Source organism: Mastacembelus armatus, chromosome 12, assembly GCF_900324485.2.
Source record: "Mastacembelus armatus chromosome 12, fMasArm1.2, whole genome shotgun sequence".
Lineage (NCBI taxonomy): Eukaryota > Metazoa > Chordata > Actinopteri > Synbranchiformes > Mastacembelidae > Mastacembelus > Mastacembelus armatus.
In genome coordinates this window covers 19,913,603-19,933,151 of record NC_046644.1, presented here as the reverse complement: position 1 = coordinate 19,933,151, position 19,549 = coordinate 19,913,603, and the positions used below count along the sequence as shown (strand labels likewise).

General features: G+C 45.6%; 1 protein-coding gene across 4 annotated transcripts in view; it reads left to right on the top strand.

Annotated features, from left to right (window-relative positions):
• The first annotated feature begins 586 nt into the window (after nt 1-586).
• The window catches only part of ttc28 (tetratricopeptide repeat domain 28), a 66,658-nt gene continuing 47,695 nt past the window's right edge, over nt 587-19,549 (top strand). For 3 of the 4 annotated variants that reach the window (XM_026297689.1, XM_026297690.1, XM_026297688.1), the window contains exons 1-2: nt 587-819; nt 4,008-4,379. In XM_026297689.1, coding sequence (XP_026153474.1) covers nt 790-819; nt 4,008-4,379 — 402 coding nt within the window. In that variant the 5' untranslated portion in view covers nt 587-789. Of the gene's footprint in view, nt 820-4,007; nt 4,380-18,515; nt 18,645-19,549 lie in introns of those variants that run through there. The other variant, XM_026297691.1, reaches the window with a different exon arrangement.

Below are 19,549 nucleotides of genomic sequence, written 5' to 3'. Positions count from 1 at the left end.
CAGGTCCTGCTCATCTCCCAGACAAAACCATAAAGTACTGAAACAATCAGCCCAGGGGGTGAAAAACCAGCCTCAGGTTCTGAGTTTAGGGGGGTCTTCCAGGCAAACAGAAACCCACATGCTGCTTGTGTGGATTAAACATTGTGGATGGGCTGTAGTACCTTTGGACTGAGCCAGGCTAGCAGTTTCCCTTTGTTTCCATTCTTTATGCTAAGCTAAGCTAAGCTGCAGATCTGACAGATGATTAGAAAATGTTGAATTATTTATTTAAAATGTGAAACTTTCAGAGCCAGATGACCTTTAGTCCGCAGATGTCACGTGTGTTTAGTTATTTATTGTTCTGTTGCTGTTTGTTGTTGTTGTTGTTGTTTTGCAGCCTAATAAAAATAAAGTAAAAGATGAGAAAGTGATGATGATGATGATGATGATGATGATGGTGGTTTGTCAGGGCGCACAGCGGCCGGAGGTGATGAATATCTGTCAGGTAACTCAACTCCTCTCTGATGTCATGAGGAGTAATTGAAACCCTGCTGCAGGCTGCGGCCACGGAGCGACCGGATCCCCGCCTCTCACCGGACTAAAATTCCGCTGCGGGGAGAAGCTCGGCTGCGGGAACATGGCGCACTTAGTCCGGGTTAACTTTCCCCAGGAAAAACGCTGGAGGCTCGGGTCGTAGCGCACGGATCCCCCGTTTTAGGCTGATCGGTAGAAAACGGTGGATGGTCCCTGCGCGTTTTCCTGGGGCCGTGGGAGGAAAGTTTGGAGCTGCCGTCGCCGGATTGAGCAGAGATGGAAAAGCAAAGGACGCGGAAAGAGAAGGTAAGAAATTCAGGGTTCAGTCTGAGGAGAGAAAGAAAAGTTTCTGCGCACAGCAGCTTTTCCACGTTTTGTTTAAGCAGCTGTTTACATCTCAAATGACCCGCTGTTTATACACTGACCTGTTATTGATACAGCACAGAGACATGGGTTTTAAGTTAAATGTCCAACACACTCACTGTGTTTAGTCTGGAGCTGCTGGAGCACCAGCCCAGATCGTCTCCAAACACCAGTCTATGTTTTTAAAGCTTCACCTGAAGCTGAAGGCTTGAACTCAGTTTAATGTTGAGTTAGAAAGAAACATCCTCAGCAAATAAATGACACGTTTGTTTGTGTAGCATCATTTTAACATCCAGCACCAAAAGACATACAGATGTTCTAAGTCTAAGTCCATCATCAGAACATCAATAAGGTTGAAAATGGAAAATAAACTAGGACCAAATGTTGATGAATAAAAACCAGGAAACAAAATAAATTGTAAAACTGGAGTAAAATAAACTGAAAGTCAGAGCAGGAAGAAAAACAAAGTGACACAAAGTCTGTCTGACAACAGAAAACTATAGGGACGTAGATAAATAACATCATGAAGGCAAATGTGTAACAGGGAAATGAGTCGACTGATGAGTCGGGTCCATGTACCTGCTGATATCGGTCTAATGTATCGGTGCTGGACGATCAGTGTCCACAGAGTGAAGAAGATCAGGGTGTTAGAGTCTACGTGTCCAACCCAGACTGAGAACGTCCAACATTAAGTCATAAGACCATAAAACTGAAAGTTGGTTGTGTTGGACCCACTTTTCCTCCTGACTTTGAGTCTTGTCATAAGAAGCCTCCCAACTTGTCCAAACAGTCCGATTGGGTCGATGGTTCTGTGGATTCTGGTTTCATTGATCTTTTCAAACTCTTGTTTGAACAACTGGTTGTTTGGAGCCTTTTGACCATCAAGGCGTCAACAATCCTTAAATCTTTGAAAGTCTCAAACAAAAACGTATCAGCCACAGACCAGTTTGGTTTTGGTGCCTCCATGTCACTGCCCCCACTGGAAACTCATCCCATCCCCTAATGTTCCCCCACGTGGGTCAGACAGGAGCAGACAGAATCTGTTTATTCCAAAAACGGTGGGATCAAGTGTTTCCATGGCCAATATTTTCCTACTGATCAGATCATTAAAGGTTAAACATCCCCCCAGTCCCATTAGAAACTCCTCCTGACCGGGCCAGTCTGTTCCCGCTGAGCTGGTCACATGACGCAGGTTTATTCCCATTGTTAGTGGAAAGTCAGGCTCCATGTAAACAAAACAGTGACTATATGATATTAGAAGAACAACGATGATGGACACAGCTTCCTGTCCTTCAGGTGTCCGGACCCTAGTTTCTGTTTGTGTGTTGTTCTCCAGGAAGGTTCTCCCTTTGACCCGGATTGAAGGAGGGTGGGAGAAGAAAGACAGAGGAAGTGTGTGTGTGTGTGTGTGTAATCTTGGAAGGATATTCATGTTGTTTTCCTCTTTTTGTCTGTTTGCATATATGTGAGAGAACAGTCTTGTGTTCCTCCAGACTCTGACACTTTGTTGTATCTGTGTGTGTTGTGATGTTCAAGGCTGCAAATACCGAACAGTCTGTCAGTGCTGCTGTCTGAGCCGTAGACCTCCATTGTTGTCCAAAAACTATTAAAAACCCAGCAGGGAGCCACACCGCTGACCTGGCTCACATGGTTCTTCCTCACCAACAATGGGAGGCCCGTCTGTTTCCAAAAACCAGCTCCAGACTCTGCTGAGAGCAGAGAGAAGCTGGTGGAGACCGGTCCACTCTTTGTTCCTTCAGAGACTGTCATTCTCAGAGTCTGGAGCTGGTTCTTGGAAAAAGACGGTCTTGTATAAAACTCAGTCCTTAGAGGAATCGTCTGCATAGAAAAGCAGCATAGAGAATAAAACTGACTAACTAAATGGATTAAGAAGCTTCATGTGAAATATGGTTTTGCTCCAGAATAAAAATAGCTGCTGTGTGTTGAAACCTGTTCATGAGTCATCGGTCACAGTAAACACACATATTGATTTAGCTAAAGCGAGCATCAATAAAGCTGTGCAGTAAACGTTAGCTTTGTTAGCTTGGCCACATGGACACAGATCTTCATCACTTCCCTAAAGTTTTCTTTCTGTTTATTTCAAATGAAGAATCAGAACATTCCCAAAGAAAATTCTGCATTTTCTTGCATCTGTCGGCTGATGCGTTTGCCAGTGTAGGAATCCCTTCAGTCTGCATATTTGCAGTGTGTATCCAAACATCTCAGTGTGTGTTTGTGTGAGAGACACACAGAGGGGAATGGAGGGAGATAATGAAGGCCTTGGTGTAAGGTCTGGTGAAAGGACAAATTTGGAAACACCGGATCAGGGAGGGAGGCAGAGATTGGACGTTAAAGCTGCAGGGAACTAACCTCAGCCTGCAGATTTTACACACAGTTTCAGCGGGTGTGACAGAAACGAATGAGAAGAACAGAACCGTCATCTGACTTCCCTCTTTTCTCTCGGAGGAATTCAGGCTGTCACCACCAAACTGAAAGACTCGCAGCCGTTTGGGGTCCTGTTGTTTCTGCTGTTTCACTGGGTTCAATGTGTTGTTTTTGTGACTTTTGGAACAGCAGCCAAAAGCACATTTTCTTCCTGTGAGCAAAATTATTTTCATTTCTCCAGAGTATCGTTTTCTCGTTAGATCGATCTAAGTGACACAGGTCAAAATATAAGATAATTAGGCTCAAAGTGAAAAATAATTTGTGCTGCACTTTCATGAACCTTTGTTGAGTTTCTGTGTCTGGAAAACAAGATTTTTTTTTTTTTTCATGGTTCAGTTTATTCATATTTAAAATCAACATTAAAGTGTTTCCCAGTTCAGATGAATAATGTAGTGGTTATAACAAAACATATTAACCTGCAATAAAACCACAAAATAAAAACATGATCAAATGAGAACTCAAGGTTCTTGTCAGTTTAGTCAGAGGAAGCCACGTTTTTAGAAACCCTCCTGTGGGGGAAAGTTTCCGTCGGATGATTCTGGTGGATCTATTATCACAAATCTAACGTGATGTCTTCAGATGCCTCGTTTTGTCTGAACCAGTTGTTCAGTGACCAACAGAAAAATCCTCCTGAAGCTGAAAAAGGACTAAAATAATTAACCTGTTCCCTCCTCTTCTCTCTGCAGTTCTCCCTGTTTGGGTCTCGCTCCACCAGCAGGACCACCAACCCACCCCCCTCATCCTCCTCCTCCTTCCCCTCTGTGATCCCTTCAGCCCTGACACTGAAAAGGACAGACCGACCACCCGGGTCCGGTCCCCCAGGCCCACCCGGTCTGAGCAAAGCGGAGTTCCTGGAGCGTGTGCGTCGCAGTAACCAGGCCTGCCAGCAGGGGGAGTACGCTCTGGCTGTGCACCTGTACAGCGAGGCCCTGACCGCTGACCCCCAGAACTGCATCCTGTACAGTAACCGCTCTGCCGCCTATCTCAGACTGGGCCAGTACAGCACCGCTCTGGACGACGCAATCAAAGCACGTCTCATCAACCCCAAATGGCCCAAGGTAAGAACTCTGGCCCCCGGGGACTCGGGGACCCCCCGACCCTCAGCCACACACTGCAGACAATGAGGATGCTGCTGGGAGAGCAGTCCTGTGTGTTTTACGGAACAGCGTCTGATGTGATGTGCAGCACCTGTGCTAAAAAGCTTCAGTGTTTAAAAACATCTGGAAGCATCTGCAGGTCAAAGAAACAGGTGGTCCGACTGTGTTTGTTATTTAGTTGAGTAATGCTGCGTGTTTTATGAAAACCGATCAGTCCAAATGGTTTTAAGTGCTGTGGAGAGATGAGAAGCATATCTGCTGTGACACAGCTGGTCTTGACTCACAACTTGTCCCTAATGGACTCCAGATGTGACTCAGACTCGTTAGTAAGACTCACGAACATTGAGTCTTTCAAAGATCCGTAGGCCACCGGACGTTTCTGCAGGCTGCTCAAATGTAAGAAAGAGATAAAAGGCTCTGACGACATCCAGCGTCTAAAGACCCCTGACAACTCACCCACATGGGTCAGTACTGCAGGCAGATGCAAAAAAACTCAGTCGTATCTGAGAGTTTTACTCTCCACTTCCTGTTGCTCCAGGAAGTTCAACCACCTGTGTTTGGATTTAGTCTCCCCAGTGATGTTCCCTCTGACATGCAGTGAGGTGTAAAGTACGACCCCTGAGGAAATGTACTTAGTTAGGTTTCATCGCTGTGACTGAGTATGAGGCAGGTCCAGTGTTTCATTAGCAGAGAAATGGCATCGAGTGCTTCTTCACACTTGACGTGGCTCTTTGCGCAGCAGCTGGAGGTGGTGAGGGTCTTTTCCAGCCTTTCAGAGAGGGAAGTGGGCAGGCAGGAGACCGGGTTTGCCAGGTTGCCTCTGTCTGGACAGCTGGGGCCGCGCCAGCTCGACTCCACTTCCTTTCTCTGTGAGAGAGAATGGACGGAAGTGGTGTTTGGGTGTGTGTTTGTGAGTGTGAGTGCTTTGCACGGCTGTTATTTTGTTTTTGAAACCCCGGCCAGGCCTTGGCCTGAACTTCGCACTTGAAGACAATAACAGAGGCAGAGTCACTTTGTGTGTGCGGTGTGTGCGGTGGCGGTGTCATAGCGGCGGGCTCGTTGCAGCGTTCACTGTGGGTCACAGGGAAGGTCAGGACTAATGAACTACCAATGAGAGAGAGTCTTTTACACAGGGACGTTTACTTCTGCCTCAGTTCCCTCTTTCTGCCCTTCGCTCGGTCGCCGTCTCTCTTTTCTTCTGTTTGCCTCCCCCGGTTTGCCCTGTTGCTGCCCTGCTGCCTTTTCTGTTGGCACAACACACACACACTCGCTGTATCACATAAAGAGCGACCATGGGAACAGAGGGGTGTGACTGGTCAGAAGTTGCATGTGTTTGTGAGGACAACTCTGCACCGAACAACAGAACTTTGCATCTTGATGTTTTTTCTCTGGTTGTTTTGAGCAGCTCTGTGTTTGTGTTGGTGTTTTCAGTGCAGCGCTCTGAGAAAGCCTTTTGTTTCTTTGTGATTCAAATGAAGTCGCAGAAGCTTTTCCTTGCACTCGTCCGACAGACTGACTGTTTTGTGTATGAATGTTCGCTGTCAGCCACACACTCGCTCTGTGTTTCTGTGAGGCTCTTAGTTACTTTTCCCTCACACAGGTGCTGAGGCTCTGAGCAGTCTGGGAAACTCTTGCTTCTCCACGCGGACTGTGGTACTTCCTGTCCCACATATAAAGACGCAAAAGAAAAGAGGCACAATGTCAGATGTGAGGCTGCTGATCTGTTGTAGGAAATCATCAGCAGAGATGAGGACGTCAGTGAGAAATACAGTAGGCAGAGTTAAGAGTCACACGCCTCAGCATGAGGTCTGTCTTTGGAGCTTTTTGTTTAATGTTAATAAACATTTAGTTTTCATGAAATTGTAAATGTTCAGATATAATTTTCCACATGTGTGGACAGATGTTTTGTGTCATTCAGTCCACTGAGCAGTGAGAGGCTTAGTTGTTGTAGGATATAGAAAACACATCTGCAGTAAATGACATTGGATCATTCTGTTTAATCTTTGACCTGCAAACCTCAGGGTCTGGTCTGGTCATGTTGGTTCCTGTTGTTTCACAGCAGCAGGTTGAAAAGACCAAGCAGCAGAGGAGTGACAAGTTTTTCTGTGCAAGGACGGTGACACAGGTTTGTGGACTGTTGTTGTTGTGGACCGTTGTTGTTGTTGTTGTTGTGGACTGTTGTTGTTGTTGTGGACTGTTGTTGTTAGCTGCTGTTGTTGTGGACTGTTGTTGTTGTGGACCGTTGTTGTTGTTGTTGTTGTTGTTGTGGACTGTTGCTGTTGTTGACTGTTGTTGCTGTTGTTGTGGACCGTTGTTGTTGTGGACCATTGTTGTTGTGGACTGCTGTTGTTGTGGACTGCTGTTGTTGTGGACCGTTGTTGTTGTGGACCGTTGTTGTGGACTGTTGTTGTGGACTGTTGTTGTTAGCTGTTGTTGTTGTGGACTGTTGTTGTTGTTAGCTGCTGTTGTTGTTGTTAGCTGCTGTTGTTGTTGTGGACTGTTGTTGTTAGCTGCTGTTGTTGTGGACTGTTGTTGTTGTTGTTGACTGTTGTTGTTGTGGACTGCTGTTGTTGTTGTTTAGGTGGACAGTTGTTGTTGTTGTTGTGGACTGTTGTTGTTATTGTTGTTGTGGACAGTTGTTGTTGTTGTGGATGTTTTTTGTTGTGGACCGTTGTTGTTAGCTGCTGTTGTTGTTGTGGACTGTTGTTGTTAGCTGCTGTTGTTGTTGTGGACAGTTGTTGTTGTTGTGGACTGCTGTTGTTGTGGACAGTTGTTGTTGTTGTTGTTGTTGTGGACGGTTGTTGTTGTGGACGGTTGTTGTGGACTGTTGTTGTTAGCTGTTGTTGTTGTTGTGGACTGCTGTTGTTGTGGACAGTTGTTGTTGTTGTTGTGGACGGTTGTTGTGGACTGTTGTTGTTAGCTGTTGTTGTTGTTGTGGACTGTTGTTGTTAGCTGCTGTTGTTGTGGACTGTTGTTGTTAGCTGCTGTTGTTGTGGACTGTTGTTGTTAGCTGCTGGCTGTGCATCTCCTGCAGGTTATGCTTCAATACAAAAGAGATTTTTTGTAATTGGGTTGGACTGAGCCTTTAATCTTGTGGGTGTAAGTTACATGTTGCGTCCTAGACTGTTCCTAAATGTCCTGCTCTGGGAGCTGCAGTGAGAATCAGAGCAGATGATCAGCAAGCGTCCGTCGGCCTCGCTGCTCTGAAGTGGGAGCCAACCAGATGGCAGCCAGCTCCTCCTGTTTACGCAGAAGGCCGTGGAGCCTCCCCTGTCATTAAGCAACTACTCTGCAACCACACGCTGCAAAAATATTACGGCCATACATGCAGAGACAGCAGAGTCTTTTCTTTAAGCTAAAATGGCCTGTTGAGGACGGCTCCCCACATGACAGGGTTTATATTCTAACGTGAACCGAGGGAAGAGGTTCAGTTTCCTCATGTTTGGGTTCCTCCCTGACTGGATGAAGTTAAGGCTCCATGTTGTGACCCGGGACTGTGTGGATGTGATGCTAATGTTCTCTGCTGAGCTTGTGCCGTATATGAAACCCTGGGTCAGCAGGGTAATCCAGGACTTAGTCCAGAGCATGTGAGGAGAGTGCACAACACGACACAGCTTTCTGTCTGTATTAGTTCCCCTTCTGTCGTTTCTTTGTTTTTAAGATGAAAATTCAAGATCTTTGGGTTTTGGACTGTTGGTCTGACAAAACAAGCTGTTTAAAGACGTCACTTTGTGCTCTGCTAAATTCTGATGAGCATTTGATTCAGTTACTGATCAGCAGATCAAAATAATTGTAGTTGCAGCTACAGTGAATATTGTTGTGGCAGTTCACCCTCTAACAAACTTATATTGTGAAAGTAAATAAACTATGACACAAATAAACTTATGGAAATATTCGGTTTTGGCTTCATGCATTTACATGTGAATTAGTTAGAAAAGTAGTTTAATCAAAAGTGCATGAAGATTGTAGTTTTATTAATACAGCACTAAATGTTTCCCTTATGCAGAGATACATGATGGATTCTGCTTTTTATTTCACTTTTCTCTCGCCTGCTCCTGATATTTTTAAGGAAATGATGCTGTGAATAAAAACAGAGCTTTACTTCATGTTCTAATTAGAATTAGCCCCAAATCATTTCTCTGGAGGAACCTGCAGAAGCAGCACGATCCACTAGAGAGCAGCACTGACATGTTGGGAAACTGCTCAGAGCTGAAAACACAACTTTTCCTTTGTTGCAGCCTGGGCAGTCGTCTCATGACCCACATCACATGAAGCGCTGCAGCACAATCCATGTAATCCCTGTAATCCAACCCAGCACCACAGAGACAGGATCCAGTGTGTGTGTGTGTGTGTGTGTGTGTGTGTGTGTTAACCTGCTGCTCCGTCATCACTTTAAGTGGCTGGGTTTAAATAACCACACTCCCTTTCCTCCTCTGTTTTCCTCCCATTAGCAGCAGCAGCAGCATTTACCTGTCAGCAAATGTGAGACCATGTTTGGAGAAAAGTGTCCATCAGCAGCCAAGAACCTGCTGCTCACCTGTCACCTGCAGAGTGTAACGAGCTTTGGTTCTGCCCAGAAGTGACTGGGCCTAATTGTTTGGTAGCAATCAGGAGATATGCTGCTGCTTCTCTGCTCGCAGCCTTGGTGTATATGCTGCTGTAAGACATCTGCTCGCACACGGTCGGACCCGACCCCACTCTGCTGTCTCAGCAACCACTCTGAGCTGCTGGAGTCTCCCTTTCCCCGCTCTTTATCCTCTCTCTGCCGACTTCTCTCCCGCTCACAGCCGGGTGCCTGTGCAGAGCGAGGACAGAGATAACAGCAGCAGGAGATAATGAAAGAGTCACTCTGCTGGACTTGAACATGGTGAGACTGAGTGAAAATGGATGTCTCAGGGTTTCAGCTCTTCAGGCACCAAGTAACCACAAACTGTGGATTTAAAGCTAATGACAGTTTTTATAGCCCGGGTCTGTTTTTTTGTGGTTTTGGCTGTAGGTTAGAATAACTTGCTCCCATTAGGTGGACCAGGTAGAATATGTTCACTGTGTGTTATTGATAATGCTAATGCAGGTATAATGTGTTCTAGCATTTAGCATTCTATTATTTTTTCTTTATGTAGAAATTCATTAAATTACTGAACAAATTGAAATAATGAGATTTTGATGCTGGCGCTCGGAGATAAAGGTGAAGGAGACATGAACGTACCAAACATCATGTCAGTCTGGGTTTTGCTTTTCCCTCGACTCCTCTCTGAACTCCTCCGGTTTGCCCTTCAGGTTTGTTCAATGGATGTTGAAATATTTCAGCCTGGACCCAAAGGGGTGAACTGAGCCATCCTTAAAACAATAAGGTCTAAGACTGATCCTTTACCTCTCTGAGACCGTTGGCCCTTCATGACCACATGTCTCTCTGTGCTTTGCTTCAGGATTCATCGTCCTGGTTGTAGGTCTTTGAAATGGAGCCCCTCAGAGTAATGGAGCTGAAAGAGAAAACAGAAAGAAGAGAGGAGATAAACAGCAGAGACAGTGACTCACTAATAATGGGCTGCATGTTGCTATTTCCAGACAGAGGTTGAGGTTAATGAACAATCACATATTTAGGACTCCTGTGATGCCTGTGTGGGTGTTTGTGGAGGTGGAGCGGTTGGATTTTAGCTTCAAAGAGTTTTGTGACTGATGGAAGTGTGTGTGTTTTACAAGCCAGTCCCAGTTCGTTTTATGAGGTCCACTAAAAGCTGCATTAAATTAGGTTTTGCACACAGCCTGGTCCCTGCAGGTACCCAGATCCAGGCCCTGGTGTCTCTCAGCTAATGTGGATTTGGGAGGAAGTGGAGCTTTGGGTAACGTTAGTGCTTTGGGTCACATTAGCAGGAACCAGAGCGTCTGCTGGACTGACACATTTACCCCTTAGTCAGCTAACGCTAGCTTTGGACTGGACACTTTGTCCCAACCAGGCACCTGTAGTTCACATCGTAGCTTGGAGGACGTGATGAGAGGGAGGCTGAGGAGACCTGAGGCAGAGCAGCTTTAAATAAACTGAACAGCAACGTGAACCAGACCCTCTGGTTGCTGTTATCAGCAGCTGGACTCTTCATCTCATCGTGATGATGCAAAAACATCAGTATTAATTTGTTATTGTGCCCAATTATCCTGCTGTCTCCACCAGAACAACACTTCAGGACTGAGCAGTCGATAATTCAAAGGATTTGAACTGCAGATTTTAGAAAGTAGTGATGCCCAGAATGTGAGAAAAAAACAAGAAAGCTGCTCATTCTGAAAATCAATCACTGCGTTAAACCTCGTGCACACTCTCCTCACCATTAGACCAAACACAATTATAGGCTCATCTGTTTGGCAGGGCCCCAGTGACACGGTGCCAGGCTGCGGGCACGCCAGCTCCACCGGACATATGTGCCACCAACTGTCTGTCTGAGCAGAGAGGATCAGCAGTAACAGAAATATTCTGCAGCCTGCGTGTTTATTCTTCATCTTAACGGGAGACGTTCAGGGTCTCACGACACAGCGTGCAGTCACCAGACGCTTAGTGAACGCAGCTCTCAGCAGCTTCACAATCAGGTCTCAGGGTTAATTCTCCCTTGTATCTTTAACCCAGAGGTGAAAGCTGCATGCATGTGCTATCTGACTGAATCACATGCTCCTTCACATCACTGCAGATAATAGAGAATTGACATTTGATATGATTGATTACAAAGCAAAAATAATAATGAGTCTAATTGATATTTCCTGTTTTATTTGCTTTAACATTCTGGGTGTTCTGGTCAGTTTGTCTTTTATTCTTACGGCTCCGGTTCTGTCTGAGTCCTAGAGTGGTGAAAATGAGTGAACGCTTTGTTCCCTCACTAATCTGTTGTTAACCAAGTTCAGGCCAAAGGTGTGAATATCAGCGTCTCTGTTGATGTTGTGTCCAGAGAAGTTTTATATGAGCCGGTGAAGTTTGACCTTCACCAGTGTCCTGAGGAAGCAAAGCGAGCTCAGTGAGCAGCTCTCCACCAACTGGCCTGTCAGCCTCGCATTAGTAAATCAGTCGAATGTTAGAAGAGCTGCGGTTTCCAGCTCCGTGTGTGTTAAACAGCAGAATATGCACTGCTTTATATGACCTCGCCCTAAGGCACGAACATTTCAAACTCGTTATTAGTTTCTGAGGAGGTGAACATCCACTGACCTCATGTTGTGATTTATTTTCTCATGGACACAATCATTTCAAGCCCCCGGAGCAGTGTAGTAGTTACTGTGTGTGTGTGTGTGTGTGTGTGTGTGTGTGTGTGTGTGTGTGTGTGGCCACTGGTCCACAGGATCAATAAAACCTGTGCATGACGATAACAGCAGCATTGTTGACTCCAGGGTGACCTGCTTCTTATGACACTGACGATTTAAAGGACAATAATCTCCTGAGTTTATTGATCAACACTTGAGTCCAGTTTGTGTTAACATTTAAAACAGATGGAGAAATTAATAATTTGGTTTAATGGAGAAAAAAAGAAAGTCATTAATGCTTTAATAAAACTCCTAAACCTGTAAACAGAAGAGCACAACTGGGTCACCTAAAGTCTTTAATAAAGTCTTTAATCATCTGTTTATTTTGTGTTTACCTAAAAACAAACACAACCCTAAAATATTCTTATTTAAATGCATTTTTCCCTCAGCATGTCAGATTGTGCATGCACAGAAATGAAAAGCCATAATCCGTCTAACCATGAATTAATCATAACGTTGAGGTGAGTGCAGGTTGAAGCTCAAATCCCTTCAAAACCTTCTCTGAGCTGATGTGTCTTTTGAACACACTGGAGCTTCAACTTATAACCTGAGGGGTTTATCATTCAGTTGCCCTGTCACTGTTCAATACTGCCCCTGGTGCAGAAGTGTTGCCCCCCCGCCCCTCAGTGGGGTGTTTCTCTCCATCAGTTCTCAGGGGGGAGAGATCAATGTCAAAAGCTCTGGGATCCGTTACAGGATCAATACAAACAGTGACACAGCTGCACAGATGTGATAACCAAACGCCCCCTCTCTCCATGCACTTTGGTCTGATTTGATTAGTCCTCGCACTGACCCCCACACAACCCCCATGTGACCATGTTCTCCAGCAACAACAGTGGAGTCTGACCTCTGACCTGCAGGACTGGAATGTGTGTGTGTGTGTGTTGAAGCTGATTTATCTTGTGTGTAACAGAGGGGGAGGGGAAGCAGCAGTTTAAGGTCAGCAACAGTTTTTCTTCTGTGACTCTAACAGTGTTGATCAGCATCAGAATATTTGGTGCTGTTTCCTAAATTTCACCTTTTTATACTTTCCAAGCTGCTCTGCTGCGTCGCACAGCTCTGGGAGATTAAAGTCAATTATTCTGCTGAGGCTTCACATCATTTATATCTGCGACACTGCAGAAACAAATGTGACGTGAATGTTGGAGCGGCCTCACATCCTGTGGATGAATCTCACATTGTTGGCACTGACAGCACCTGTTGTTGTTGCACCCATAGGTGTCTTTCCCTCTTCACCTGCAGACTGAGCTGTCGTTCCATCGTTTGAAGCCGAGCGTCTTGTTCTTTCCTTCCACAGCCTCATTATCCTGACTCCCTTTGTTCTTTGGACCAGCCAGACCCAGTCCTGCTTCCTGCTGGGCTGGATGGTCCAAATAATGGACCCCAGTCTTTATACACACACAGTTTGTTGGAAGGACTCAGCCAAAGCTGGGACACCTGGAGGAAACTGTTTGCCTCCATCTCCAAGGCTTCATTTCTTTCTCCTGCTGCAGGAAAGATGGAAGGAAGCATCACTGCATCTCTGACATTTCACTCTCTGACACTTCACCACTTTGGACCAGTTCAGCTTCAGCCCTGGACCTGAGCTGAAACATGTGGTGATCTAAACATATTAAACAGTAACTTGTAAAATGACTTCAGTCTCCATGTTGCAGCAGATTAAGCTCATGGTTTTCCATCACATAACTGTTTTTATCACTCAGCGTCTCTTCAGCACATTCAGATGAAGCTCCTCATTTTTCACAGTTACTGGGGCAAATGTTTCTGCCCCCTGTGGCTTTTGTAAACAGCATTGTGCCAACACTAAATGATTATTTCAAGTCTGAGTTCAGTTCCACTACAGGCTGTGAAGGTCCCCTCTTCTTTCTGTTTTCTGTTTTGACAGTCCAGAGTTGGTGAGGCAGGAATTAGACGGAGTCAGTAGCTGTGTGTGTGGTAGTGAAGATGAATGGTCTAATCTGTGGAGTTCGGCCGGAGGCCACACAGGCCGATGCAGTCTTTATCTCACGCTGTGTCCACAGTAACTGCTGATGCATCTGAAAACACCTCCAGTTTGTCAGACGAGGTTCGGTCCACACATCATTTGTAGGTTGTGTCCTCAGGTCTGCAGGATCACAGCTGAGCCAAAACCAAACCTCTATCTGTACCACGTCTGTGCCTCTGTGACCTTCTAAAATGCAGAGTTACAGGAACAGCTTTTACTTTGGAGACGTTATTTTTAGCTCGTGTCTAGTCGAGGTTTAATCCATGTAGAAAAATACCCAAATAAGTCCATTTATCAGGTTTCAGCAGTGAAGCTTTTTCTCTTTTTGAGTGGCCAAGACAGACTACTGCCCCCTGCTGGTGTGGAGAGGTATTAACTCTCCCCAGGTGCAGGATGTGTGAGCTGGTTGGCCGTCGGCTGGAGTCTGTGTGGTGCGTTCACACTTTTTGGCCCAGAAGAAGGCGACATTTACTGCTGGTATTTTCCTGTTGGCTCAGTGTGTTTCCATCCCAACAGTAGAATGGGCAGAACAGAACGAGACTGTAATAACACACACACACACACACACACACACACACACACACAGTAAGTCTGTGTCTCTTTGTCTGGCGCACACACACTCACACTGGAGCCACTACATTCATCATTGCCAAGGTGTGTGTTCAGTCGCCATGTTGGCTGCGGAAAGTGCTCCATCAAAATGACTTTCTGGCATATGGTGTGTGTCTCTGTGTGTGTGTGTGTGTGTGTGTGTGTGTGTGTGTGTGTGTTAGACTGATAGAGACATGATAAAGACATGCAGCTGACACTCACGTCCTCCAGTCTCTGCAGAAAAGGTCGAGGTTCAAAGGTCGAGGTTGACTTTATTATCTCATCTCAGGAACAGTATCAGCCAGTGTGATAGGTTGGATATATGTGACCTATACAGGACTTTATTACATTTTCATTACTGTGATACAGAGTTGAAGTATATTAATGATCCAGGCTTCCAGCTGCAATACTATTTGCATCTTCTTCATCTCTGCTGTGTGTGTGTGTGTGTGTGTGGTTAACCGGGTGTAAATATGCAGTTTACAGTTTTCATGAAAAAACAATGAGGCAGGTACCAGCCATGAGCATAAACACACACACACACACACTCAGCGAAAAACAGCTGTTACATTATTAATCCCATCTCAGGGACAGTGTGTGATTTAATAGCAACCGTGTGTCTGTGTGTGAGCATCAACACATATCTGACTGTATGTACATTATCAGTCGCTCATCACAGAAGCTGCAGGTCAAGCTTCTTCTTTAATTAAAGCCACTCTGAGTGAGTTACCACAGGGCAGTGTAGAAACATCAGAAGTCAAGCTGCTTTTATCTGTTAATCCTCTACATCTTCTTCTCTTCTCTGTCTCCAGCAAAACTTGCAGTTTGTACAAAATGCAGCTGCAGGATTTTCACAGGTGCCAGCAAACAACAGCACTTCGTGTTTATTTTAGCGTTTTTTGATGTGGCCGCCAGTTAGTTTAAGGATTGATTTTAAAACTTTATTTAGTGTCAGTACAGAGAAATACATTTATCCCACAGCTTATCCAGGCTGCAGCCAAAACTGCTGCTTCCAAAAAGCACAGAGGAGCTCCTGTAGAAGCTGTTACATGTTGAACATGAAAATGTTTGTAGGTACGATGTCTGCAAACTTCGATTGGCCCCGTTAGGACGTTTTACTGCAAAAGTAGGAACTTTGATCTGATGAAACGAACATCGTTCATCCTCTGGGGACCATGAATGTTTGCACACATTAACTTTGGGACGTGCTCAGTTAAGAGCTTAACCCCACTTCAACAAGAGGAGAGCTGTGGTGGTTCACTGTGGTGACCTCACCAGTGTTCGGCACGTTTTCCAGGAGATCCAGCAGATCTCACCTGACCTGTTCCGGTCCTGCTCCTTTGGGAGGTGGTTTATGATGAGGGTCAGGGATCAGGGCAGGTGTTGGGCCATAGACATCTCTCTACCAGAACATTTGTCCATTGCACATTTGGCATAGTTATTCCATAGCATGTTATTTCTATGCACTGGGGATGCAGAATCACATATTTAGCCATTAAGTCCATGTGTACAACCCTGGTACCTGCTGCTGGTTTCAGAGCCAATTCAGTTTTTAACCCTCTGAGCCTCCACTGGGAAGCTGCTTGTGTCGACTCCTGTTGTTTGAAAAATCAGTATTTGCTCAGTAAATCCACCGCTGCCCTCGCTGTGAACTACACGTGAGCTGTGCCAGTCTAGAGAGTTAGAGCAGACGTCGCAACAGTTGCCGTCGATGCTGCGACTCACTGTGACTCATATTTACTGAGCAGGTGTTTTATCTGCAGTGAGATGTGAACAATGGCGGCGTGCACGGGTAGAGGCGGGGTTATCACTCAGCTCGTGACCAAATTACAGCCACACACAGCTCGAAGTGGTGATTCTCCTCTAAATCTAATTTGGTCCCGGTCATTTATTTCTGCAGATTAGGTTGTTGTGCTTTAAATGACTGACACTCACACACAAGCAGACTCGGACCGTGTGTGTGCTCCTGTTGTTGGAAATGAGCTTGGTGATCTTCATCCTCCACTACAATTTACCTTCACTGTCGCTCTGTGAAGTTCATTTCTCTTATTGATTCGCGTTGCACAAACACGTTTCAGTCCAGATCCACGAGCACATGATCATCAGCTGCTCAGTTTGCAGGAATAAGAGAAGATCTCTGTCCCAGTCTGTTCTATATGAAGCTTAGCCAGCGCCCAGTTAGCCTAGCTTAGCATAGACACTGGAAACACTGGGAAAGAGCGCTACTGTTCACTGGTTAAGGACCAGATCTCCAGTCAGAAAGCTATTTATTTATGACAGAGTTAATGTCCCAGTTACGCTGTGGACAAAACTACATTCACCAGCTGACCCGAGTCTGCATTATCCTGGAAAACAGCACCAGCATCTCCACAGAAACTACTGAACCAGTTTCGACCACATGCAGAGTTGCTCTTTTCTTCTTCTTCTTCAAACAATATAAAGTTGTGCAGGTTCTTGTCTTGTATATAAATAAACATTTCGTCATCGTGTTAATGGAAAATAATGATGTGACCCTCAAAGTGTGTTTTCTGTTGTGGACTAGTTGTGTCTAGATTTGTAGGAGATGGGGTTGGCTCTGTCCTGTAGTGCTGTGTGCACGTCTGTGTGTGTGTGTGTGTGTGTGTGTGTGTGTGTCAGTTCAGCCTTAGTGCAGATAATCTCTGTAAAGCAGAAACAGGTGATGGCACATTAATTATCAGGAGCTCTCAGTCGGTCCTGTAGGGGCCCATTACCCCGTCAGCCGTCATGTAAGTGTGAATTCGCTCTTTCTGATTGGCTCCTTTTCATTCTGTCCCACACACACTCAGGCACCTTCATGTGTGTAATAAACAGTTTCACACAAAGATAGTGTGTCTGTGTGCGCTGGCAGAGAAAAGCCTCAACACAAACCAAACCAACCACCAGTTAAGTGACACCTGACTCCTCCGTCTGTCTTCGGGCCTGTCTCTGACCCTCTCTCTGGTCTCTGAGGCCTCTGGGTGTCGTTGTTTATGCAGGGTAAAGGATCCTGAAGGCTTTTGTCTGGGACCCAGTGTCCCTGCCCTCTCAACTGCCCTGATCCCCAGTAACCTTCCCCTCGGCTCCGGTTTCAAGCGGCGCTCCCTGCCACCCTCGCCGTGAGGGAAGGTGTTGGTTTCTCCCAGTCTGGTTCCAGCCGTGAGCTTCCAGCTTCCAGCTTCCCCAGTTCTGATGCCATTTTAGCCAAAGCCCTAAAATGACATGTTTAATTACGTTTTGACTCCATTGGTCCCTCAGTGTGTTGTTTCTCTGAAGACCCCAGACCATATGTTCATTTCATATATAATTGATTAAACACTTTCTTAAAGCCCATGGTGATGATGTCAAATGTCTTGTTTTGTCCAAATCCCAAAGATACACAATTTAATAAAACGTCAAACAAGATAAAAAGGGCAAATTCTCACATTTAAGAAGCTGAAGCCAAACACTTCACACACTTAAAGGTCAAAACTGAACCTTAACTTTAAGGTTTCTTAGAAATCTCCCAAAGAACCGAGACAGTGACTCACGGCTCAACCCTGCAGATTAATGTGGAAATCCAGTTTTCTTTGGAGGGGTCAGTGGGTGAGAGTCCTCATGTGACCGTTGTCTATAAGACCTGACGTCACATTTTAAAGCCTTTAGCTGGTTTCTGGTTATTATTGTACCTGTAACCACAGGTCGTAGCATGTAAGCATGTTTTTTATCCTATAACACAGAATGAGAAGTTTTAAAGTTGAGACTTTGCTGGTTTATAGATGCAGGAACCTGCAGCAGAGGTTTGAAATGAGCCAGACTTGACTGGAATGAAGGATGAGGGTAAAATGCAGAAATCCTTATTATTAGATTATCTTCTATTGCTCATTGTGCCATTTGACATGTGCAATAGTCAGTAGTGAATATACTGTTCTCATATGTCTTGGTAATATTCGCTGTGTGTGGAACTGCTGCTCAGTAGACATAAGTAAATGCAGGGAGTAACTGAGAGGGAGGGAGGGAGGATGAGGCAGAGAGAGAGCCGCCTCAGTTCCCCCAGTTCCCGGCGCGGCTCGGTCCTCAGAGCCGCTGAAGCTGCCGGAGCGGACGGATGATGCTCTGCACGACAGGACAGGACACCGCACTCTGCTCGGTCTTACCTGGACGGGGGACCCCCCTGCCATTATAACGGGATTATTATTATAACTAACTCCTGCGCACGGTGCGTCTGCGGAGGCTGCACCGCAGCGCTGGCTGTTCGAAGCCGGCGGAGGCAGCAATCGGCGCCGGGTCTGACATGTCCCTGCCGCCGCGTCCACATCGCTCTGCACCGGCTGCTGTGACACTTTGATGCTGCACATATCTGCTTTACAAATATGATGAAATGGCAGCCCCGGAAGAAGGTGAGTGAACTCTCCTCCAAAGTTGGAGCGGCGGGTGGTTGGATGTCTGACTGGCACCGTTTGGATCAACAGGGCTATTTACGCAGCGCAGTCACGGACACTTTAATACAGATAATCCGTTAAAAAGGCGCACTTCACAAAGACTCTGCAGCTGCATGTGTGTAGGATTATTATTCCACACAGCTGAATAAAGTGGCTTTAATCTGACTGGAAGCCACAGTGGGTCCAGTATATTACAGAACTGAAAATCCACAGATACTGAAGAGTCACTGCTAAGACTCAGAGATGCTGAATCCAGATGTGAAGTAAGAAACATGCAGGTTAGTTCTCTGTGCCTGTTCAGCTATTAGTCAGCTAATCAATAAGGTGATTGACAGGTTTACTGCCATCAGACCGCAGCTCTTCCTGTCTTACATTAGAGTCAGCTTCCTTCTGAGACTCATTTTGTTTCAGCTGTAACTGGTAAACACAAACACTGTGGCTGCGTCTCTAAAGCAGCTTTCAGGTGTTGTTGTATTTGTTTCCCTCGGTGTTTGTGCTTCCTGTCGTGTATGGGCTTTGTCCTTTAGGGGCCACCGTACCTAACAAACATGTTTTGCATAACACAAAGTAGAATGCAGTTTATTTCAGAGCTGGTGTGACATGGTGCTGTGTGACTCATGGGTCTCCATGAAATGTTCTTGTTGTGCAGAAGATGAATCCTGTGGACTGTGGTGATAGTTTCTGCACATTCTGCATTGGATGGATTGTTGTGATGCTTGGACACGTTCAGGCCTCACACAGTCGTCATCAGGCCTTTGTAACTTAAATACTGTTTCACCATCTGTGTGCATGTTCTGTGTCAGTGTTGGAGAACGTCTTCAAATGTCAGAGCTTTAGTTCAGTAAGAAAACAGCAGTGCACGT